Source organism: Impatiens glandulifera, chromosome 2 (assembly GCF_907164915.1).
Source record: "Impatiens glandulifera chromosome 2, dImpGla2.1, whole genome shotgun sequence".
NCBI lineage: Eukaryota > Viridiplantae > Streptophyta > Magnoliopsida > Ericales > Balsaminaceae > Impatiens > Impatiens glandulifera.
Window position 1 is genome coordinate 62,251,932 of NC_061863.1, and position 26,015 is coordinate 62,277,946.

The 26,015-nt window shown below is 32.4% G+C and overlaps 3 protein-coding genes across 3 annotated transcripts; 2 read left to right on the forward strand and 1 right to left on the reverse strand.

The window, feature by feature from the left end:
* Positions 1-5,770: 5,770 nt before the first annotated feature.
* On the reverse strand, positions 5,771-6,629 carry LOC124927290 (probable WRKY transcription factor 75). Its single transcript, XM_047467683.1, has 2 exons — positions 6,136-6,629; positions 5,771-6,022 (listed from the first exon to the last, which is right to left on the reverse strand). The coding sequence occupies exons 1-2, from the start codon at positions 6,519-6,521 to the stop codon at positions 5,842-5,844; spliced, it is 567 nt and encodes a 188-aa protein (XP_047323639.1). The 5' UTR covers positions 6,522-6,629; the 3' UTR covers positions 5,771-5,841.
* Positions 6,630-17,719: 11,090 nt separating this feature from the next.
* On the forward strand, positions 17,720-19,320 carry LOC124925151 (glucose-6-phosphate 1-dehydrogenase, chloroplastic-like). Its single transcript, XM_047465122.1, has 4 exons — positions 17,720-18,183; positions 18,266-18,690; positions 18,793-18,993; positions 19,062-19,320. Exons 2-4 carry the CDS (start codon positions 18,479-18,481, stop codon positions 19,318-19,320), a joined length of 672 nt encoding a protein of 223 aa, XP_047321078.1. The 5' UTR covers positions 17,720-18,183; positions 18,266-18,478.
* A 2,946-nt stretch (positions 19,321-22,266) lies between these two features.
* Positions 22,267-23,405, forward strand: LOC124926615 (transcription factor TCP20-like). The gene has a single exon (XM_047466872.1). The coding sequence runs from the start codon at positions 22,396-22,398 to the stop codon at positions 23,104-23,106; it is 711 nt and encodes a 236-aa protein (XP_047322828.1). The 5' UTR covers positions 22,267-22,395; the 3' UTR covers positions 23,107-23,405.
* The last annotated feature ends 2,610 nt before the right edge of the window (positions 23,406-26,015 follow it).

Below are 26,015 nucleotides of genomic sequence, written 5' to 3' on the forward strand. Positions count from 1 at the left end.
TCAAGGTACTTCATCACATGTTCTAAATCGATTGGAACAAACACATGATTCTGGCTTACATTGGTCGCTCATTTTCACTTGAGATGTGGAAGAGGTTTCACAGATGTGCAGAAATCCCTAGAAATGTGGTCAAAAATCAAAGATTGGATAGCTTCTAAGATAAAAGATAAACAATTTCCCTATGACCTCTCCAAGTATATATAAGAGCTGTGGAGGGAATTGAACGTGGGAATTTTTAGGAAATAATCAAAAGTGAAGAGTTTAAGAGATCTAGATGATCAATATTGTTCTAATGAGATTGCAATTACAAAAAGTTTTGACATTTCATAACTTGACTCAGGGAACAAGAAGAAGTTGATGCTTATGCTTTTCAGATAGAAAACTTTATTTGTTGTACAAAACTTATATGTAAAGACATTGGGAATTGGGATGACATTTTGAATAAAACATTCAAACAAAGAACAACATCGTCTTCAATAATCATTTCAATATTTGAGACTTCCACCCACGGGTAAGATCTCTCCTCCATGTGTGTCATATATAGACTTGTAGCAATGTCCCAACAACTCTAAATTTGTTCTACTACTCAATTTGAGTAGTGTCACATATTCTTTGATTGAAGGATTTACAGGTAGGAGTTCGTTTTCTTTAAGGTAATGTTTTTTATGATTTAATTATTCAATAAATATCAAGTTATCTTACCCTTTAAACAAAAGAACAGAATCAGAAGATATTATTATGAAATATAATATGATCCAATTGCATCCAAACATGCACTTGACTAGGATCATTAAATGTGATGTAGAATATAATGGATGCTTACGTGGATGATGGTAAGAGAGATGCATTTGAAGAAGATTGATATCAAGAACGCTGTACAGTTGATTGCGTGTGGGCCCTTAGCCGGCCATAAAAAGGCCAAAGGGGACCCCTCAATCTATCCACAATAATGATGCCTAAGAAGAAGAAATTATTCAAGCAAAAAAGAAGAAATTATTATACAGAGATGAGTCATACGAGTCTATGACCATGGAGTGGCTATAACCTAGACCTTTAATAACCTTATTATTTGGAACTATTCAAAACTCATTTTAAAGATTGTAAATTGTATGATCTTGTAATATGGAAGGAGGGAGTGTGTAAAAGGCTAATTGGCACATGTGGATGCTTTTTACTATTATGGTCAGTCGCTAAATCTTTATAGGAATCATCTGCATCTTCTTCTTCTTCTGGTTGTTCTTTAATTATAAGTGATTAATAATAATATTATAATATATGTACTCAAGTTGGGGTAGAGAATCTCTACTTTTGCATAATAATTATGACTCACAAGTCACATGAAGACTAGAAGAGATTATTATATTCATCAAAATGTTGAACACCTTGCTCTGCCCCAAACAGAATAACAGATCTCTTTAAAATGGGTGATCCTGATAACACCACATGTTTCCTTATTTGGTTAGTGCTATTATTATTTTATTGTTGAAAAGCCACAGTAGTTTGTGCGTTTAAAAAATCAAACATAAAATCTTAAAAACAGATGTGCGCATAATCATGTTGGTTGTTGGGATGTGTCATCTCGAATGACTAAATAACATGCTAACTTGCATCTAAATTTTAATAAAGTATAATTACAATTTATTTATGCTTTAATGCGTGGTTCAGTGTTCATCTTAACTTTATTATATATCATTTTTTAACCATACAAAATTAAGGGTAAATATTAAATACAATGGCTGGCTGGCGAGGGAGAGAAAATAAAACTATGTGCATGATTATTAATTATATATATATATATGCTATTATTTATTAGGTTTTAATTTTTTAACTTTCTTAAGATGACTAATCAGGAATCAGAAAGAGTAAATAGAGAGATTAATATATAAGTGTGGGTATTATCCTCGTGCAAATCTTGCTTACCTTAGATAGGTTTAATTGAAAACTGTTATGAGCAGTATAAATTCTAACCACATGACAAAGTTGAAAAGGTTCTTGTCTACTTGTTTCCTAAAATATAAATTTAACCCCTAAAAAGTATATCCTCTGTATTTAAGCCCATACCCCTTCTTCCATGTCAATTTCAACTCAACATTTGGAGGTGCTTTTTTTTTCTGAAAAGGTGCTTTCTTTTAGAATTTTGGAGTTGAAAATTATTTATATGATATTTTTTTACAAAATAGTATAATGAAATTTATTAAAATAAATATGCTTAAGATAATATTTTTGGATAAAAATAAGACTTTAGGAGAGTGAGAAGTCTAACCAAACAAGGCCTAGGCTTTGCCTAACTGGGACATGACATGTTAAACAGATAGTTGCATTATTAACAGCCTACTAGGCTTTGCACATCTGAAAGCAAGAAAAATAAGATGGGCTTTTTTTTTCTCTTTTTTTTGACAGTCAAAAGGGAAATTTTATTTTTACTTTTTCAGTAAAACTTATATTTCAGTAAAACCATATTGGTCTTCATGATGTTGAATAGTTGATCATGAATATAACCCATGGATTGGATGGGGCTTATTTTCCCTTAAATTTTGTTTTTCCTCTGAATGTGTTCAAATATCATTATCTAGAATAACTCAAATTATCTCAAACAAGATTATTTTAGAATCAATTAGATTATTTTGATTAGTTGGGCTAAATAATTGATGATCTAATTCCCGAAATTGATCTTTTTATCAAAATGGGAACCATATTAGGTAGTGGAATTTCCTGACATCTGTTGTATTTTTCAACTTGTACAGAGAATATGAAGCAAACTAAACCAACTTCGCAATTTTCATTCAAGAAAATTCAACCATTGACCCAGCCATATTTATTGACAGTCTAACTATTGGTCATAAATTCATCAAGCAGAGAGAAATCGACTAAGACAGATAGAGATTGATGCCAACCACAAGCAAGTAAAGGGATAAAAGATTGAAGAATCTAGTGAAAGTTTCAGATAAACAAATTTGAACTTAACCAGATTAAATTTATGGCCCATTAGAAACAATTTTTTTTTGTCAATTATATCAATCGGATGTCAATCTAGATTATGTAAGGTTTGAAACAAAACTTATTAGACATGAATTCATATTTTTGTTGAAGTCTTCTCATCCAAAACCATATCCAAAAATGTTTCTAAATGGGCAAGAAACTTATTACCAGGGGATTACAGATTCGTTTAAAAGAAACTGAGTTTTTACTGATTAGCTTTCTCATACATTAGGCAAGACAATAGTGAAGATGACTACTCTTATCCTTTTTCATAAGAATCCTTATCAGTTTAAAAGCTTATTTTGTATGAATGAAAACCCATGTGCTGTTGACTGGTTATTCATCACTATCAATTATTGAGATGCTGACATATTTGAAATCCTTTTATGTTAAATTTGAATTAGACACTGTCACTATGTTAGCCTTGGTTACCTATTACTATTATGTAGGTCCAATGTAAAAGAATCAATACAAATTTGTAATGTAATTTTTGCTAAGAGGAAGGCACATACCTCATCATCTCTTACAGGAACCTTGCAGCATAAAAGTAACTTCAGGTAATTGTAATAATACACTGTACTTATACACAAAAAAGAAAGGTATCAGATGAAGTTAAAATGTCATTGCCACTGAAACATACAATTATAATAATATTACAATAAGCAATTGAATAGTTGACAGTAACTAGGGTTCTCCTATGAAACAAAGAGATTTAATAGAAACTACAGCTAGTAGAAAACAATCAAAACGGCCGAAAACCTAGATTGGAACTTCATTTTCACTTCAATAAATTCTGTAAACCTAAAATTAACACCACGCGATCACTCAAAGCTTAATTAGCGGGATTTACCAATAATAGCTCGATATGATCAGATTTGTTCATCTGTATAACCTAATAAAATATATATTCCCTTGTTTCTTTAACTAAGCATTTATTATTATAGGTCGGAAAGGCTAAAAATCATTAGATTCAGCATGGAGTAAGACAATTAAATAACAGAAGGAAGATCGAATGAAAGACTTGCCGCCTCGGAGAAGAATAGCGAATAGAAGGAACTCGATCGAGGAAAAACTGTTTGCGTCTTGCGTTATACTAATCACTGATTGATGTCCGTTTTGTAGAATGCGTGAACGTGAATATTGGCCAAAATCAAACGGATGAGATTTTCATTTCTTTTTCGTTGCTCCGAGTTGGCGGGAACCAGGTTTCACTCGCTAGGTTTGTCTAAATGCAAACCAACCACTTGAACAAGTCCAACGGGTCGTACATCTTTCTATGAATAAAATTATTTATTTATTAATAAATACATGTTAGCAGTTTCAGCGATATTAACATAAATCTGAACGATATAGTAATTCGGGTTAAAAATTTTTACGTGAAACTAACATGTTTATTTTAACTGATCCGAATGATCTGACTCAATTAGAACTCAAACTAATTTAATCCAATTTTTATTAATATCACGTCTATATTTCAGATTAAAATGACAACACAAAACAAAAATACAAATTCATTTTAAAAAAGTTCTAAAAATGATGGATCGAGTATGAAAGGGCAAACACAAAACTTTACTTTATATATAAACGGGTTTACGGGTCTATTTTGGATAATTTAAGGTTGACCCGATTTTGAGCGGTTTATTAATCAAGTTAAACATATCGACTTTTCGACTCAAATTAAAAAATACATAATCATAACCTAATTTTTTTGTCTTTGGTTTCGGATCGTGTTTTCATGTCGGGTCAGAAATTGACTGCCCAAGTTATTTACATCTAAAATCAAATATATATTGTAGTTAAATTCTCAACTTTTATTTTTCTTTCAACAAAGTGGAATTTAATTAGTAAAATCAAGCCTAATAAGATAATTGAAACATTAAATATGATAGTGAGAATGGTGCAACAAAATAGTGTCTTTGTCTAGAGATAGGTGGCATTGAGCTTTCAGCTGCGAAAGTGTACACATGAACAATGTTTAGTGGTAGCCTAAATCTTGCACTGAAAATAGGCAAAGAGTCTTGTGCTGAATTTATATAATTTTTTTTTTTTAGGAAATGACTTTTTGTAATTTAATTAAAATTTGAAAAGGGAAGAAAGATATACAAGTTTTGAAAATTAGGACAAAACAACAATTTATCAAACTTAAGAAATAAAAGTTCAACACTTAGAAAAAAGACTGCATACAAACAAACTATGTCAAAAAAATACAACAAACAGACTAAATTTTTTTAACCAAACCATCAGCATCTTAAGTATCCAAAAACCAGGCACAATGCATCAATTTTTATCTCACCTTCAACATTGTTTCCTTTGTGACTTCATCAAACACTATTATCATCTTTGACAAAGCTTTCAATTTCTTATAGTGATTGAAATTCTTCTCAATTTGTGAATAAGATATAAACCATCAACAACAATATCATTCCAAACATGTTCTTCATTTCTCCTTACTCTAGAGAACACTCTAGCATTTCTATCCAAACATAATAACTCATTATAAAAATGAAAAGAGATAAAGATAGGTTTAGGGTGCTACGATTGAGTAGTCAATTAATTAGGTTTTTTTTAGTGTTTATTTCTTTGTTTAAGTCAGCCTACCAATCAATGACACCCAACACTTCACGGCTTCTCTTGATTAAGTACATATATACAAAGTACTTGTGAAAAATGATGTATGACTAGTAGTGTAAAATAAATTGTATATGAATGAAATGAAAAAATATCTTCGTATTCAAAAGAACGTACTACTTATACATTGCTGATGAGTCCAGCCAAGTATATATATATGTACGTGTATAAACTTAATTTGATCTAGATTATTAGGGACAAACATATATAACTAGGTAACAATGGAAAATAAAACTAATGGGAAGTGGAATAGATTTGCAATTGTGTCAAGATGTTCTCAAAATTGTCGGTGGATTTGTCAAGTGGATGAGAATGTATTCCTTCATAAGTTGTGACAACTATTCCTTCATCTCTTGATAACCGTTGTACTTGTTTCTTCACATTGCAACCTTGTTGGGTGCACCTATAATAGCTCCTGCATGCACCCACACACTTAAAATTAATACTCGCATTTCAGCTCAATTTGATCATTATAAATTATAACAATTACTTCAAATAAAGAATATCAAACACATATATAACATATACCTTGGAAATTTGTTGTTCTTGACGGCCTTTTGACCATATTTCCTCCATCGATATCCATCATCTAGGATGTCAACTTGGCTCCTTGTCTCAAATGCATACCTAGGTTCCTTAGTTGTCTTATTCTTTTTCTTCTTCTCCTCCTTCTTAATCACCGTCTTCCCCACAGATTTCTCCTCTTCTTCGTAGTCATCATCTTCGTCATCAATATCCATATTGTTTCTCTTCGAACTATCACTAGTCAACATATGGGTATGATCGGAATCAATGACTCCCATGCTTTGCATCAACCCGATAAACCCATTACCATGGCTTTCGCGATAATCAATATAAGAATTCAGCATGTTCCCCGATGATGAACTTGGGAAGAGAAGTTGGTAGTTTTCCATATGAGATAGAGCTAGCTAGCTGGGAAGGTTAATTAATTGTGGGGATATGGTTCATAAGTCGTTGATATATAAGTGGATGATATCATAGGAATTTGCAAAGGTGGGGGAGAGGATCTGACTAATTATTAGCTAGGAGGCGGCTTTATAATTGTTACAATTATTAAATATGTATATATGAATCACACATTTGTTGTCTATTGATAAATAGTTGGTCTTCCAATTAACATAAAGTCATCGTTTTTAAAACCGGATTTCTCTAGACCACCTTGTTTTTATTTATTAATTATTATTATATAGTGCTTTATGCACGTCCAGAGGAAAGCACCTTAAGGGTAGATATTATTTGTAGGGAAAGTCAAAAGTTTTGACCCCACAAATTATTCATGGCAAGAAAGTTCAAATAACATGCCGATCCAATACCGTAATTAAACTCACAATTAAGATACATAGTGTATATATTAAATAAAGTAAGTCTACAATTAATTATTCAACGTTCTTATACTTGTCTTTTACACGTGAACTTACTTGCTTTAATTTAATTATTCATTAGTTGGTTTTCACCAAATCCACTAAATAATTATTTCTTCTTTTTTTTTACTAAAAAATTAAATGAAAATAATAATTGTTTTAGTATAAAAAAAACATTACAAACAATGCACAATCACAATAAAAGAAAAAAAAAATATTCAAAGTAAATAAACAAAGCAAATAAATGAATATCATCCTCAATAAAATTAGTTTATTTAAAAACACTATTTATAAGTATTATTAATAGAGAGAGAATAATAGAAGAGGTTCTAGATGGTTGGTGGCTTGAAGCCTCGAACAAAAATACAATTTTGCTAGGATGACATGCTTAAATAATGGATATTGTTTAATTATCTATCAACTTTTGTCATATCATTGACAATTTGATTTTTGGCTGATGAAATAACAATTACCTAAACCCTATATAATTTAGTTTATCATCTCTATCTAAACAAAGTAATAAGATCTCCACACGAATTCACATGTTTTTCTGATTTAATCTTTAACATCATCATGATATTGACGTTGTGAATAATATTTAACGACATATTTTCGTTATTAAAAGTTCTTCGAATTTTTTTTCCAAATAGATAGTCTACCAAAAAATTATAAGAATAGAGACTCATATTCTAAGTCTCACATTTTTAATCACTCCAATCCATATCTCTCAATAGTCACTAATTGTTTCTGGCATAACTCATTGTATACCAGTCAAATTCCCCCCAAAAAAACTTCATATACTTACAACAACGTGATAATGTAAATGTAGATGAGAAGATGTCTCAATCTTTCTGTAACACACAATAGTCATGCATTTTTTCATACATTTATCATTAGTGATAATACCGCCGTAAATAATACTCCAACCAAAAAAGGAGGTAGACATCTTAGACTCCCATAAATTTTCTCAATAAAGATAAATCTTTAAATCGAGCTAACTTTATTAAACAAAGTGTAACCGTGTCTGACATGAAAATTATTCATATATATATATATATATATATATATATATATATATATATATCGGGGCTAAGCGATCTGCCGAAACTGTGGGATGTAAAAATACATTGGTAGGGGAGCGTTCCGCCTTAGTGAGAATTCTTTCTACTTCTCGAGGTATAATGACAGACCGAGAGGCTCGCTTACAAGGAATCGGCGGAGAAATTTTGTGTTATATATAGTAATCCTTCTAATATCCGAATTGGATCTGAAACTTCCTATTTGTGAAAAAAAAAAAGAGCGAATTGTCTAATCTTGTTCCTCATCCATTAGTTATTACTTCAAGAAAATTTTATCTGGAATGAAAAGTAAAAATGGATTCACAAAGGGTTAATTATTGAATCACTTCCCAACGGTATGTTCTGTGTTCGCACGGTATGTTCTGTGTTCGCTTAGATAATGAAGATCTAATTCTAGGTTATCTTTCAGGAAAGATCCGACGAAGTTTTATTCGGATACTACCGGGAGATAGAGTCAATATTGAAGCAAGTCATTATAAATATATATATATATATATATATATATATATATATATATATATATATATATATATATATATATATATATATTTTAAGAAACTCCACAACTTTCGAAGTGTAACACGTATTTTAAATAATTTTTTAAAGTTTATTTGTGATGTTATTTTGTATGATTTTTGGGTTAACTAAAAAATAAAAAATAAGTTGTTCAAATAAAATAATAAAAACGACACTTTAATTTGGATATAAATTATCAAAATAAACAAATTAATTTAAATTTTTACAATTTTTTATTATCCAGTAACTAAATAGAAATAACCACATAATATAGTTACCATTTTCTAATTAGGTTGAATGAATATAAGAAGATTAAAGGTTATTTTCAGTTTAGCGAACCAAATACTGTATTTCGATTTGAGATTTCGATTTGAGACTCGTTTTATGTGTGATCACAAATCTTTATTGATACATCATACACATGTTTTATTTTATTTTATTTTATTATTCTTTGTATCTTTCGGACCGGCAAGGAAAAGGAATTGACAAGCCCAATAAAATTAATTTTCTTTAAAGTTTGAATAATATTTAATTAGAAGACTATGAAACCTCAACAAACAATTGACATTTTATAGCTTGAATTAATTTTTAGCATTTGGTAAGTGACATGACATTTCAGTGCTACATCTCCCACCAGAGTTGTTTAAATAAATTAAAGTAAAAAACAGAGGTAACATAAAAGATACTTAAATGATTTTCATTCCGTTATTTTTCATTTTTTATTTGAAAAGGGGGGTTTGTAACTCCTTCCATTCTCAAGAAAATAAAAACCAATTTTTTTTTTTGTATAATGAAAAATACTAGATTATTGTAGGACAGGACAGAACATGAATGAAGAGGATGGCCATACAAATTAATGTAGACATGATAAACGTGAAATTACAATTATTATTTATGGTCCCGCTGCCCTTGTCTTTAATTAATTAATTAATTATTAGAAGATCCCCAAAATTCTACAAAGGAACTCGCGTGACAATTGGCTAGGATTTAAATTTGGACCATATAATATATATATTAATTACATATCCATTGTTTTAGAACATTAAAAAAATCATCAGCCATGATGTCATCATATCGGCTATGGGCGAAATTTCCACGAACTCCAGAAACACCTTTATTATTTCCAGAGAATTTGAAAAGAGTCGTATTTTGTTGATTCATTCTTAATTAAACACCAACTAATTATTTAATTATATATTAATTTGACTTTCATAATCACCATCTGTAGAATAATTTATTATTATTGGTATTACCTCTCTATATATAGTAATCTGTTGGGCAAAAGTTATAGAACATGACATTTTTTCTATTACTATTTAAGAAAACTTATAAGATTAAAAGAAATTAATGTTCTTTTGATAATCTCAATTTGGAACAAGGATACTTTTTTATATACTTTTTGCTTTTATTTGAGTCATTTTGTCAACACCGCATTGCGTGTGGGGTTATTGATGCAGCGTGCGTGGCTAGGATGAACCTTTATCAAGATTCGTTGATTCTTACGAATACCGAAAGTCGATAGATATTGAGGAAACCTCGTTTTCTGATTAATAATCTTCTTCTCCCTTACAATGGAATACCTTCAGGGTATTTATAGGACTTACACGTATTAAATTAGGAATTACGTCTAATTACAATTTAATTACACTAATTTAGGATATTCCTTCCATAACAAGAATATCCCTACCTAATTTAGAATATCCCTTGTAATCTCTTCCTTAATTAGAATATATATTATAATCCTTTCCTTGATTAGAATATATCTTCCAATCCCTTCCTTAATTAGATTATCTTCCAATCTCTTCGACTCGCACCGCATCATTCCCCCCAGGGTAGAAAAGATTCGTCCTCGAATCTGGAACCGCATCATCCTCATCAGAAGAAGACTCACCCACAAAAGGAACAAGATGCTTCACATTGAACACATCAGAGGTACGCACATGGCTGGGAAGGCGTAAACGATAAGCATTGGGGTTGATCTTCTCCACAATCTCAACAGGACCAATCTTCTTAGCAGCAAGCTTGCTATATTCATGAGCTGGAAAACGATCCTTAGTCAGAATAGCCCACACAAAGTCACCAACTTCAAAATCAACAGCACGCCTTCTCGAATCAGCCTTCTCCTTGTACTTGGCAGTAGCAGCAACCAAACGGTCATGAGTGGTCTGATGAACCTGAGCCAACTGACCAACAAAATCCGCAGCAGTGGAATGAGGACGCACCTTGCTGGGCAGCGCTAACAAATCAAGAGGAGCACACGGAGACAACCCGTAAATCACATGGAAAGGACTGAAACCAGTGGAGCGATTAACAGCATGATTGTGAGCAAACTCGGCCTGAGGCAGCTTCAGATCCCAAGCCTTAGGATGATCCCCAACTAAACTGCGCAGAAGGTTCCCCAAAGACCTATTAACAACTTCAGTTTGGCCATCAGTTTGTGGGTGATAGGCACTGCTAAAATTCAGCTGAATATTAACCAAACGCCAAAGACTCCTCCAAAAGTGACTCACAAAGCGAGTGTCCCGATCAGAAACTATGGAGGCAGGAAGTCCATGAAGGCGATACACATCCCTGAAATAAAACTGTGCAACAGCCACAGCATCAGAGGTTTTCTTGCAGGGAATGAAATGAACCATCTTCGAAAATCGGTCAACCACCACAAAAATCGAATCAGAACCACGCTGGGTACGTGGCAGCCCAAGGACAAAATCCAGTTTGCTAAACACAGAAGCACCACCCAACTGATCCAACAAGTCATCCAACCGGGGAATAGGAAACCGATAACGCACTGTAATCTTGTTGATAGCACGACTATCAATGCACATACGCCAAGACCCATCCTTTTTTGGGGAAAGAAGGGCCGGGACAGCACAGGGACTAAGGCTCTCTCGAATGTGTCCCTTAGCCAGCAAGTCCTCCACCTGTCTACGCAACTCTTCATGTTCTTTGGGACTCATGCGGTAATGAGGACGGTTGGGTAGGGCAGCACCTGGAACCAAGTCAATGTGATGCTGGATATCACGCAAAGGAGGCAAGGCACAAGGCAGATTCTCAGGAAAAACATCTGCAAACTCCTGTAACAGCGGCTGCACTGGAATAGGCACCTTAGAACTAGCACCACAGGTAATCAGCGAACAAAATAGAGCAAACACCATGCCCGATTCGACCATGGCGGTCTGAAAAGGACCCCGAGACAACAAGGTGGTAGGGGGGGACGCATGATGAGTGGGGGCAGCACCCTTCTTGGGCTGATTTGGCATCAACACAATTTTGGTACCATGAAATAAGAACGTGTAGGTATTAGCACGCCCATCATGTATAACGGAATGATCAAACTGCCAAGGGCGACCAAGTAAAAGGTGACAAACATCCATAGGAACCACATCACAATATACAGCATCACGATAATGGGAACCAATGGAAAAATTAACAAGTACGCGCTTGGAAACTGTAACATCCGTACCTTGACTCAGCCAGGACAGGCGATAAGGCTTGGGGTGAGGTTCAGTGGACAGACCCAGCTTCGAAACTGCAACCTCAGAAATCACATTCTCACAACTCCCAGCATCAATGATGAAGGTGCAAACTTTGCCACCGATGGTACAAGTGGAATGGAACAGATTATTGCGTAACCACTCGTTGTCAGGAGCACGAGGGGTTAAACATGATCGACGAATCACCAAAAGGGGGCCAACATCACCAGAAACATACTCCTCCGCTGCCTCATCATCATAAACATCATACACTGGGGCTGAATCTGAAGGAAGAGCAGAGTCAGGATCATCCACCTCAGTAAAAAGACCACGATTGGTGGACTTTGGGTTGCGACACTCTGCTTGGCGATGGCCAACTTCACCACAATCGAAACAACGCAAGCCACCGGGACGTCCCTGTGGGGGGGCTGTAGTGCCGCGAGGGGGGGCTGGGGTGGGATGGGCCGACTGGGAAGAAGAACCAATGCCACTAGTGGGGACAACCTGTTTTCCAAAGCTACCCGAACCGCGCCTAGCTAGCTGTTTCTCAGCCTGTGAAGCACGCTGATGTGCCTCAGAAACAGTCAAGGGATCAAACATATTCAAAATATCCTGCAACTGGAGGCGAAGGCCACCAATATAGCGAGAAACCAACTGGAGAGGGGACTCAGACAGGTCAACACGAGCCACAAAGGTGTAAAACTCAGTGGAATAGTCATCCACAGAACGAGAACCCTGACGAAGATTCTGGAACCGTTGGTACAGGTTACGTTCGTAATTATATGGTAGAAACGCAGCCCTAATATGCTTCCTGAATTTGTCCCAATTCGTGAGCTTTGCCTTACCATGACGAACACGTGTCTGTTTCAACTGTTGCCACCATGCTTGTGCACGATCATGTAAGCGGGTCGTAACAAGGGGTACACGACGATCTGCAGGAACTTCCTTGAAATCCAGAATCTCTTCAACCTGAGAAAGCCAATCAATAAACTCTTCCGGTGGTAGACTACCATCGAACTTAGGGATGTCCACCCTGAAAGCCTGCTCCCAGCGATGATTGGGGCGTTCAGGGGATCGATTCCGAAGACCACCGAGAGGGTTTTCATCTGTCACCGTAACATCATCTTCAGGGTGGTGCATGTGCATAGATGCATCCATCCGTTGCGTCAACCATTCAACCTGCCGCCTCAAATCGTCGTTATCACGGCGAAACTCAGCGTTTTCACGTTGCAACTCAGCAAGGTCACCATCATCAGCACCAGGGGTAGGGTTGCGCGGCTGTCTTCGGGGCGGCATACCTCAGGGTCGACTGGAAACTGATACCAACTGATGCAGCGTGCGTGGCTAGGATGAACCTTTATCAAGATTCGTTGATTCTTACGAATACCGAAAGTCGATAGATATTGAGGAAACCTCGTTTTCTGATTAATAATCTTCTTCTCCCTTACAATGGAATACCTTCAGGGTATTTATAGGACTTACACGTATTAAATTAGGAATTACGTCTAATTACAATTTAATTACACTAATTTAGGATATTCCTTCCATAACAAGAATATCCCTACCTAATTTAGAATATCCCTTGTAATCTCTTCCTTAATTAGAATATATATTATAATCCTTTCCTTGATTAGAATATATCTTCCAATCCCTTCCTTAATTAGATTATCTTCCAATCTCTTCGACTCGCACCGCATCAGTTATCCGACCTACTGTGTCATTTTTTCAATATTCATAATAATTCATATAATGACTTTTATTAATTAATATACAAGGATGGTTATAATTATTTTTTATGTGTTGATCAGAGATGAGACTAATGTTTTAACCTTGATTAGTGATGAATGGGGAATTCTGAATTAGTTTATGTACTCGATTTAGTGACATACCACAGTACGAGGGTAGTAATTTCTAACATTTTTGTGATTAGGGTTATTTAAAATTATAATTTTGACGGGTGAACGGTAACATAAAGTAAATGAGAATATGATTATATATATATATATATATATATAGATATTCTTCAAATCATGTTTGTATGATAATGTTAGTATAGTTGATTACTCAATATGTTCATTTATTTTGATTTAATTAGGATTTATATTTTGAGATAATTTGTATGAATGTTTAATTAGGGTTTCATTTTATTTTATTTGAATTTTGTACAAGCTTGACATACTTTTTAGCTTGCCTTTGTAATGTTTATTTGGTTAGATTCATAGTTAGAATTTTATACATATTAGTTGTCTTTGTGTTTCAAACAAAAATTTTTTAAACACGTAAAATCTCATTTTTAAGGTATGACAATTTTCTGGGGTATTTGGTAACCTGGACCGGAATGGATCCGAACTGAACTCGAAAAATTGGGTACCCGAAATTTCCAGCTCCAACAAACTGACGTTCGGACCCAACATATTATAAGAAACCGGTTTTTACAAGGATATGCTTGTTTTAAAAAAATTATTTCATAAATTTAATTGTATTTATACAAGAATCCATTTGTTTAATAAAGTTTTTATGTATATTATTTTTAATTAAATAATATATTTAAAATGTGATTATTTTATTTGTCACTTTTTCTTAATTTCTTTATTTTTTTTTGTCTAATAAAAAATTACAATATTTTCTTCATTATTAAGGAAGAATATAGGAGATGCAGTGTCAACATAAGTGCCATAATAAGATAAGAAAAAAGGATATCATGCATTAGTTTATAATATACAATATTATTAACATGTAAATAATAATTAATAATTTGGATCACTCTCTCTCATATCTCATAGAAGAATATATATATTCCCAATTTCCCAATATATCCATACGTTACATGTATATATATATAAATGATGAACATAATTAATTAATAGAGACATGAGAAATATATAATAACTAAGATATATCTTCTAATAATATTCAATTTTCTAAATGCCACAAAATTAATTAGATGATCATATGACCCAATAATAATATTATATATATAGAATATAATATTGGAGTTATAAAGAAGGAGATCGAGAGTCATGACTGATGAGGGTCCTAAAGGGTTGATCGTTCTTGGAATGTATTTGCACTGCCAAGGATGCATAGATGAAGTTGTCAAGTGTCTCAAGGGTTTTGAAGGTCGTCAAAGTAAACACGATCTATCGTTCTAACGAATTCGATATTTATTGTTTCTATTTGAATAAGCAGGAGTTGAGCAAATTGAGACGGATGCAAATGAGCATAAGATTATCGTGAAAGGCGAAAAAGCAGATCCAAAGAAGGTTTGGGATAGAGTTAAGAAGAAGACCGGAAAACATGTTACGTTAATCTCACCCATTTTGAAGGAGATAGTAGAGAATGATGATAAAAAAGAAGAGGTACTTATTACATATATATTAATTAAAAGTGAAACTAGTTGTATAGATTAGATTACCAAAAATATGTTTTTTTTTTTGTACAGCCCATTAAGGTTGTTGAAGTTGTGATAAAAGTGAACTTGCATTGTGAAGGGTGTGCTCGAGATGTAAAGTATAAAATACACCATATGAAAGGTACCATATTAAGATTCTTATTTTGAATATCTTGTTTATTATCTTGTCACACGGTATATATGTTTAACTTTAAATTATCGGGTCCTCGCATTACAACGTATAACCCATAAAATCTAGGAGTTTACACGGTGGAGACAGACACGAAAGGTTCGGAAGTGACGGTAAAAGGAGTGTTTGAAGCAGAGAAGTTGGTGGAATATGTGAGGAAGAAGACAAGGAAGCATGTGGATATTGTTAAGGAAACATTGTTGACGGATAACAACAAACAACAAATGGAGGAGAAAGAAGAAGAAAAAGAAAAAGAAAAAGAACATATATGCCCTATAAATGAGTATCATCACTTTTATCCTACTCAAATTGTTCTTGCCCCTTTCTTGTTCAGTGACGAAAACCCAAATTCTTGCTCTTTGATGTAGCTTAATTTGGATATCAAATTATCAATAACTAATTGATGCTTCATTTTCCATACGTTTTTTCACCATTTCATTCTACATATAATAATTATTATTATTATTATTATGTCATAAATTTATTCTCAAACTCACAAGATAGATTGAATGATAGATACACTAAAAGCCAAAAGTCACCCTCTAAATATAATTAACTAATTAAAATATATTTTATATTTTTTTATTATATATTAATACATTTTTAAATATTTTTATTTAATAATATTTTTTAATAATTTCAAAATAAAACAAGGTTAATTAAATAACTATTATCCGATTCCGACCTAATCGGGCCTTAAAATTTTAAACAAAAATATGGGTCGATTTGGGCTTTTTAATATTTGGGCTGGGCCGCTCATTGCAATTTGTTTATAATTATGCTTAGTATATAAACAATGTGGTGCATTCCCTCCTCCTCGATATTGGCTTCAAATCCTGATTCGTCTTCTTCATCTAAAGGGTCATCGTGATTCTCGTATATATCATCAACTTCAGCAATGTCAATCATCATTAATTCATCCTCGTGTTATCGATCACATTCTTCTTCTTCTTCTTCATTAATAATATCTCCTAGTGCTTCCTTCAAGCATGTCCGCCATTATCAGCAGATGACCGTTTCATCAAATGTTCCAGTCCGCACAGAGGCCTCTCTTCGATCAATCAGGAGGGTTTTTTCGCGTTTCCTTTGCATGCAAGATGGTTAGCAGCTTCCTTGCTTTTCTTTTACAGTTTGAAATATTATTTGATTTTACTACTTTACCTGTAAGTAATTTCAACTCATATCCTATAAAAATGATCCATTTGCAACAAACTTAGTTTGAAATTGGATAAATGAACAAATGTAGCAGCAGCCAGTTTAGGTTTATAACTGTCAAAACTCAAAAGCTTTAGTTGATAGTAATAATGTGTAGCTGATGCCTCTCATTCACATGATTCATTATTTGAAATATCCTTAATGTTCTTCTGCAAATGTCCTGTAGCCATAGTTGAGGCTCCTCTCGAAAACAAGACACATTTGAAGGTATTTGAAGATAGGTTGCTCTCAGTTGAGTCTTTGGATACATCTGGAGATGCTTCCTGTTTTGACAACGATGATAAGGACGAATCCAGCATGACAATTACTGTGGTTGGAGCCTCTGGGGATCTTGCTAAGAAGAAAATATTCCCAGCCCTTTTTGCACTTTATTATGAGGGTTGCCTCCCAAAGGTCTACTAGTTGTCTTTCTTTATTTCTTAATAAGTCTGGACTCGGCTCAATTTTCTGCACCAGAAGGTAAACTTAAAGGGTTTCTTTTGTGATGTACAGCATTTCACTATCTTTGGTTATGCCAGGAGTAAGATGACAGATGTGGAAATCAGAGCTATGGTTTGCAAGAGTTTAACTTGTCGAATTGATAGGAAGTGAATCCAGCTCTCTATCTATTAGTTAAAGATCATGGTGGATTTCCTGTTAGCTGATTTTTTTTTTACCACTCTACTTTTGAAGGGAGAATAGTGATGAAAAATTGGAGCAATTCCTTGAAAGATGCTTTTACCATTCTGGTCAATATGATTCCCATGAAAATTTCGAGCAGCTTGAAGAGAAACTGAAACAACACGAGGTAACTGATGTTAAGCTTGAAGCAATAATCATCATATTTCTTTTTATGGCCAAGTTTAGTTTAGTTTAGTTTGACAATATTAATGAAATCTCATTGTAGGATGGGAGAGTTTCTAATCGCCTTTTCTATTTATCAATCCCACCAAATGTATTCGTAGATGCTGTGAGATGCATCAGCCTCTATGCTTCGTCTGAAAATGGTTGGACGAGGGTCATTGTAGAGAAGCCCTTTGGTAGGGATACTGAATCTTCAGCTGCCCTGACTAGAGATTTGAAGCAATATCTGAAAGAAGATCAAATTTTCAGGTGTAGCAATTATGAATTTTGTTTTTGTGGGGGAGAAAACTATGGAATAGGAAAAACCAAAATAAAGGACCTCCATTTTATTACACAGGATAGACCACTATCTTGGGAAGGAGCTTGTGGAAAATTTGTCGATTCTTCGCTTTTCCAATCTGATTTTTGAACCACTATGGTCAAGGCAGTATATAAGTAATGTGCAGCTAATCTTTTGCGAAGATTTTGGTACTGAAGGAAGAGGAGGGTAACTAACTAATTAACCAACTCTCCTTAAGCTATTCTCATATTATGACAGATATTTTTACCAAATTTTTTTCCTGTTGTAGATATTTTGATAATTACGGGATAATTAGAGACATAATGCAGAACCATCTCCTTCAAATACTAGCTCTCTTTGCTATGGAACCTCCTGTCAGCTTAGATGCTGAAGATGTTAGGAATGAGAAGGTCTTTCTTTTCTTTGGTTTGTCTGTTAAAGTAAATTCTATTTTTTTTAACCTGAAATTTTGAATGCTCATAAGGTAAAAGTTCTTCGGTCAATGAGACCTTTGCAACTGGAGGATATTGTTATAGGACAATACACAAGCTCTACAAGAGAAGGGATAACGTATCCAGGATATATAGACGATAAAACTGTGCCAAAAGACAGCCTTACACCTACATTTTCCGCAGCTGCCCTTTTCATCAACAATGCTAGATGGGACGGAGTTCCATTTCTTATGAAAGCCGGAAAAGCTTTGCATAAGAAGAGGTTTGTAGAGCACCTATATTAAAAGCTTGATTTGGAAATTGAACTTAGTCAATTGATAAATTTAAGACTTGATTGGTTGTTTTTCTTCTTCTTATATTCCAGTACAGAGATCCGGGTACAGTTCAGAAAGGTGCCAGGCAATATATTCAATAAAAATTCAAGGAGAGATGTAGAAGTTGGAACAAATGAGCTTGTGATCCATGTGCAGCCAGATGAAGCTATTTGCTTGAAGATCAATAACAAGGTCCCTGGAGTGGGAATGAAATTGGAGTGCAGTAACCTAAACCTTCTATACTCTGCAAGGTAAAGTTTAGTATTATGTCACAATGTATTGAAAAATTGCGAAAGCTGAAAGTGATTGTAAAGTGTAGATACTTGAAGGAGATCCCAGATGCATACGAACGGTTAGTATTGGATGCAATTGAGGGGGAGAGAAGATTGTTCATCAGAAGCGACGAATTAGATGCTGCATGGTCTCTTTTCAGCCCTGTATTGAAGGAGTTGGAAGAACAGAAAATTATCCCAGAGTATTATGATTATGGTAGCCAAGGCCCATTTGGGGCAGACTTTCTAGCAGCAAAATATGGTGTTTCATGGGGCAATGATCATTCACCAGACAACAACTTATGATCATGTATACTCCTTTTGTGGCTTACAGGTATTCATTTATCTTTTTTTACATTAATTAAAGTACGATATCCATCAATTGATTTATATGCAATGCAATAAACTGTGTTTTAAATGATGAGTTATGTTTTGAATTCCATTGAGTGAGTGGTAGTGGAAGGCAAAGTAAAGAAAAAGAAAAGGAGTAAGTAGTGAGATGAAGTAGAAGTTACGTAAATTAATTAATAATAATAGTGTTTTTTTTCTTCTTATCTTTATATTGCTTTTTATAGAATGATGTCCATGCCATGCATATTAGTTCAGCTTCTGAAGGAAGATTTTTTTTTGTTTTTGTTTTTCACTTGATGAGACGTACCCACTTTAAATTGTGAACATGATCAACAAACTTTGCTCTCAATTGGGTCCCCCATCTGTCTCCACCATTGATTTCAATACCTATCACTAACTACTTAATATTTTATTTCTTTAGCATTCCTATCATAAACTCGGAAAATAACACACGGAAATGTTTTTTTTTAAGTTTCATGTTCGATTCTCGTTAAGAACACTCTAATTAAACAGATGTAGCGACGGTTGATCATCATAGTCATCCCGATCAAAAGAAATTGATGGTACTCTACCCTACCCCTAGTGGGTTAAGCCACGCTTTTACACAATTTTGTTTGTTCTGCTTCAATGATTATTTTTGTGCTCTTTTTTTTATAATAGTTAATCTTACTTTTGAGTTTTGTGTATCTTTATTTCTAATAAATCTCATTTTTTAGTGTATATGGAACGAGACATGTAACATTAATGGAGGTATATCATACATAAATAAGGGATAAGACGCATCTAGTCAACTAATCAAATGTTGCATAATTAACCTGTGAAAATATCCTACCTTTTATTAAATTACTTTTTTTTATACACATAATAGACAACTAATCAATACTCAATTAATAGTATTAATAATATTTAAAGAGACTCGTTTTCATTTGAAAAAGATAGTTTAAAAATATATTTTCATAAACAAAACCTGAGACATCATGAACTGAGTTCTTAAAATAAAAACCATAAAATGATTACAAACATGTCTTAAATATTATAATTATTTGGCATGCTATCTCTAGTGGGAAATGATTGACCTTTCATTATTATTCATCATATTATTTTTCATAAACACTCAATTCATCTTAATTTTGTTCTTTTTATATTAACACTTAACATATGTCATTTTATTTGTTCAATATGTTCTTCACAACATGCCATACATAAATTATCTTAGTTAACCCATAGTTAACTCAAGTACTTAAATATCAATATCACATGTTAGTCAGTACGAGAATAAATCTTGGCAAAAAAAGAGAGTCATATTCACATTTATTTCTCAGTTAAACCGGATGATAATTGCTCCATCATCAAAAACTCGTAAAACAATAGTAAAAATCATTATATTTAGGTTTGGTAGTGGAATTTAGATAGAATTGGCTAGAACATATTACAAATCAATCAAATAGAGTGATCTAGACACCATTTTCATGTATGCATGAATTTATTGTCTTTATTTAATATAGATGTTGATTAGGAAGATTGAAATTTTTCCAAAATGGTGACACCTCTAGAAACAAAAATAAAATGTAAATGGTGTCAAATCAAGCATTATAATTCAAAGGACAACTTTGTAATTCATTAGCATGCATGACTTCTCTTCTTCTATTCCCACCTAATGTCGACATCAAATTCCTATCACACCAATTTAATTTGATATTTCATCTTTTCTTATAGACCCATTTTAGATAATAACATAAAAGTCATTTTCTTCACTTATCTTTATCATATTAATTATTTTTTTCACAAAAAATAACAAAATTCTAATTTAATTTATTCAACAAATAAATATTGAGTAGTCCACATTCAAACCCAATTTATTGACTTCCTTGAGTAACCTAAAACGGATGGAGTCGAATATCTCATATCTAGACCTATTATTTAGAAAGTCATCCTTCAAAAAAAAAAAAAAAACTTAAAAAGAAAAAGTAAAGGGATCCACCAACCTATCAAATTGATGATATTCAAACTTGCTAGTATCTCAAGCCATGATCAATTGCGCATACACCGTTGGACTTGATTGAACCTTAAACTTGGGATTTTCTTTATTAAAGGTTAATCCATAGCATATTATTAATCTAGATAATAAAAACTATTATTAGAAAAGTTAACACGTAAATACTATTCATGAATTATGAAAATAAAAACATTTTTTTAAAATTTGGCCGGCCCTAGGGTGATGAGGCCTAGACACACCTAATCCTCTCCTCTGTTTTTTTTATTAAACAATTAGATTGTGCTATTTTTTTTTTTATAATTTCTAATATTATATATTTCAAATACATTAAATAAAATCGATCTATGGTACCCAATTTTCGTTGTTGGTTTTGAATAAATGTAAGAACTTATCTCCGTGTGTGAGGTTAAGAGTGAATTAATTAGTTTGAGATCCTTAAAAACTAAGGCCTACAACCTAATTTAAAAAAAAAAAAAATGTTAAATTTGAAATTTTTTGTATCAAGGAATTCGTTAAGATAGTGGTCAAAAGTAAGAGTGAAAGATAAAGATGATGGCTTTGGTGTTTGCTTTCATATTGTAAATGATTTATAATTTAAGTAAATTTGACCTAATTGAAAATTAACCCATGATTTTTTTAACTTAATAAAATTGGACCCATATTTTATTTTATTTTATTGAAGATGGATATGTATATATATATATAAAATTGAAGGAATATATATGGAGAGAAACATTATCTAATATGTTTTTATAATCATATTCATTTTTTATATTAATTACAATAATGAAGTTGGAATGCGAAAGAAAGTAACATGACCTTATTTATAGAAGTTAAATAGTTGTGGAGAAAATATAAACCCCCTAAAAAAGAGGATAAAGCTAGTGCCTTGAGTACTTTGACAATTTACACAAAGAGGGAAAGAGAGAGTCATAAAACTAGGACTTTGTCATGTCTCCTTCATCATCAATAAAAGAAGTTGTCTTCTAAAATCATCTCCCAATGAATTGAAGAACAAGAAGAAAAAGAAGAAGATGTCATCAGAAAACCCTAAAGGAGATGAAATGAAGCTTCATCTAACTCCAAAGAGAAGTTCAAACAAGGACAGGCACAAAAAAGTTGATGGAAGGGGAAGAAGAATTCGAATGCCTGCTCTATGCGCGGCTAGGATCTTTCAGCTAACGAAAGAATTGGGTCATAAATCGGATGGTGAGACAATCCAGTGGCTCCTACAGCAATCAGAACCGTCTATCATAGCTGTAACTGGAACTGGGACAATTCCAGCATCAGCAATGTCAACCTCTGGTGCCTCTGCTTCAGAACAGAGGAACTCTGTTTCAGTCGGTTTTCAGTCTAAAATGGATGGTTGGACTATGATGAATGGAAATTTAATCAGATCCCATTTGAACAATGGTTATTGGCCTTCGACTGTTTCAGGAGGAGGAGGAGGAGGATTTTCTGGTTCTGGTTTCACCCAAAACCCATTGACTGATAATTCGAATTTCCCATCCAAAGTAGTTGGTGTCCATGGATATGATCATCAAAATCATCCTCATCCTAATATAAGTATAGGGCAATTGAGTTTCTCAAGCCTTTTGAGTGGAAACGGGCATCAATTTCCAGGTTTGGAGCTTGGGCTTTCTCAAGATGGTAATTTTGGGCTTTTGAGTCAATTGTATCAGCAGATGGGGCAGGGGAGAGGAGGAGTTGAAAATGACAAGGATGACTCTCCAGGACCAAAATGAAGAAGAAGATTTTATATGGAGGAACCAGATTATGATGATGAAGAAGAAGAAGAAGGGTATGTTTTTAGAACTCTTGGCACTTTAGAAGTTTGTTTCAAATGATCAATGAATCAAACGATTTGTTGTTTATTTGAATTTTCTGGGTTTGATTATTAAGTAAAACTTATTTTTGTACTTACTAAGAACAATTGCAAGTATAGCCAAAACAAAATTAAGAATTCAGTTGTGTTGTGATTCTGTAACAAGTGTGTCAATATATTTATTTGTGAGTTAATTTGATTTGGTGCTTTAAGCATTGAGGAAGGAATATAAGTTAAAACAAGGAAAAAAGGAGACAAGAGAGGGCAGTGGGAAAGAAAAAGGAAAAGCAGAGCAAATTTTCCACCAAAAATGCTTTATTAATGGAGGGAAAATCCCAACTCTATATAGCTTTAAAGATGTGTTAATGATCAATCAATCAATCATCCTTTTGAATCTTTTAGCTTGCATCCTAATGTATGCCTACTTGATATATAAAACCATCAACTTAAAATAATGTAAATAAAGACTTATAACTCAGTTATAAAACATTTAGGTTTTCATATTCAAATCATTTACAAATTCAGTTAAATACTTAAATAAGTTATATGGTTTCTTTAATTTGTTCAAACCAGCTTAATTAAGTATATTATTTATTGGTTCAAATTAGTGGTAAGTCACCCCATCTCTTAATTGGTGGATTCTTGGTTTGTAGAGGTATTAATACATATACCATCCAACTTTGGTACCTAGATTGTATGGTAATCAAAGTTTCAATATCTTGAAGCAAGCTATATATTTTTGGCTAAGAATTAAGGACGACCCTGATTTAAAAGTGGGTTGTACTTGAAAAAAATTTAAGATGGATTTAAATAAATAACGAGAAAATTTTAGATAAAATGAGTGAATAAAGATAATTTTATCATATTTTTGTAATAATTAGATAAACAAAATAGTAAATATATTGATTTTTTTAAACAAAATGAGGTAACGTTACATTTTTACCGTAAACGATATGTGCTTCAGTCCATCCGAGCTCCTACATAGATCTTTGACATTCGTCATTGTTAAGAATGACACACTTGTATTTTTTTTGTCAAAGAATTTGGGACTTCAAGCCTCCTTAAAAGTTTTTTTTATGGAACTCACATCTTACACATGATTTGTTGATGATGAAGAAATTAATGTTTCAATTTCTATTTTTCTTATTCTGACGGTCTGGATGAATATACCATTCTTTTGCACAATGATCACGCATTCTGTAAGTGAAGTCACATTCGCCTACACAATTATTACCTTAACTCTTCAAATTAAAAATTAATGCATGGTTAGAACTCTTGTCATCTATTAAAAACCATCTTTTAATTAACCCTTCAACTAATATTGTGAGTTTTTCTTATATAAATTAGGTTAATATAACATTAAAACAATTATAAATAATAACATTTTAACTCTTTGATAAAAATATTAATGAAAAAAACTAATATATATATATATATATATATATATATATATATATATATATATATATATATATATCAAATCTCCCAGAAACAAATTTAAAAGAAATTAACAAACACCATAAATTTGCATATTTAAAATTAAGCGAGATTTTAGATGGCGGGGATTAAAATATTCCATCCCCTATATAACATAAGAAACTTTAGTATAAATCAAAATTAATTTAGTCATATTTTTGTTTGAAATAGTTGCATGTTTCCTATAAATACATGTTTTTTAAGAACACATGTTTGCTATATGTATGTAAAAGTCAATTGGGTCACTTATGTAAGATCAACCATTAACATTACACCATATTTTTGTGATTTGTAGCTGTTTAAGTCAATTTTATATATAAACCACTTTTCATTTTTTGTTCACACTGACCAAGATCAACAAGATTAAAGATAAAAAAAAAAAAATCATATATATATATATATATATATTTTTTAATTTCAAAATGACTAAGAGTTACGCGCTGTGTAGAATAGTAAGACATAATCGATTACAATCACTTTTTAAAAATTATAAAAATGAAAAGTTATTTTATTTGTATTTGACATGAAAATTATTATTGAATTATATTGTTTTTTTTAATTGAGAAATAGATAAAAACATAATTTTTTAAATTATGTTTAAAACAAAAATTTGACAATTGTTTTAACCAAATATGTTTTTCTTGCAAATAGAATGTTAGGCCTAATCCAATAGTTAGGATATACAAACAAAATATTTGACATTAGTTTTCTGTGACTAAAAAAATAATAGTCCAGCATAATTATGGCTTGGGAGGTCATATCTAAGCCTTCTCATTCAGTCAAATTTTTTTTTAATAAAAAAAGGTAGATTAAAAATTAATAACTTTTGGATTCCTTATTAATAATATAAAAAGTTCATCATTTTCTCATCAAAATACATACAGTAAAAAATACTGATAATTTGTTTAATTATTTTAATTTATTATATCTATATATATTTGAACTTTTGAACATGATATTTTCGTTTAACTCTGAGATAAACAATCCTTATTAAACCAATTAAATTAAAAACTATACCTAAATTAATTTAGGAGACTAATTACCATCTATAGTTGTGATGTAAGTTTATTTTATAATTTGAGTTGGGTAATGTGCAAGGATAGATGGGATTTTATTTAATAATAATAACAATAAGGTTAAATTAATGTCATCCATAATCATCATCACATATGTGATTAACACCACATAACGAGGTTATTTTTTCAACAGATAAATGGTGTACGTACCTACTACCGGTGCATGAATCATGATTAATAAAGTTAATCTCTATAATGGAAAAGTTTGTAACAACTTTGGTTTTAGTATAATAAAATATAATTTCATCCAATTCTTTTATTAATCATATAATTTAAT

Excerpts from the sequence above, each read along its gene's own strand:
- LOC124927290 (XM_047467683.1), bottom strand. The coding sequence starts at position 6,521 with ATGGAAAACTACCAACTTCTCTTCCCAAGTTCATCATCGGGGAACATG. Across the intron at positions 6,023-6,135 it reads AAGAACAACAAATTTCCAAG|GAGCTATTATAGGTGCACCC; the intron begins GTATATGTTATA and ends GGGTGCATGCAG.
- LOC124925151 (XM_047465122.1), top strand. The coding sequence starts at position 18,479 with ATGAGACCTTTGCAACTGGAGGATATTGTTATAGGACAATACACAAGC. Across the intron at positions 18,691-18,792 it reads AAAGCTTTGCATAAGAAGAG|TACAGAGATCCGGGTACAGT; the intron begins GTTTGTAGAGCA and ends CTTATATTCCAG. Across the intron at positions 18,994-19,061 it reads AACCTTCTATACTCTGCAAG|ATACTTGAAGGAGATCCCAG; the intron begins GTAAAGTTTAGT and ends TGTAAAGTGTAG.
- LOC124926615 (XM_047466872.1), top strand. The coding sequence starts at position 22,396 with ATGTCATCAGAAAACCCTAAAGGAGATGAAATGAAGCTTCATCTAACT.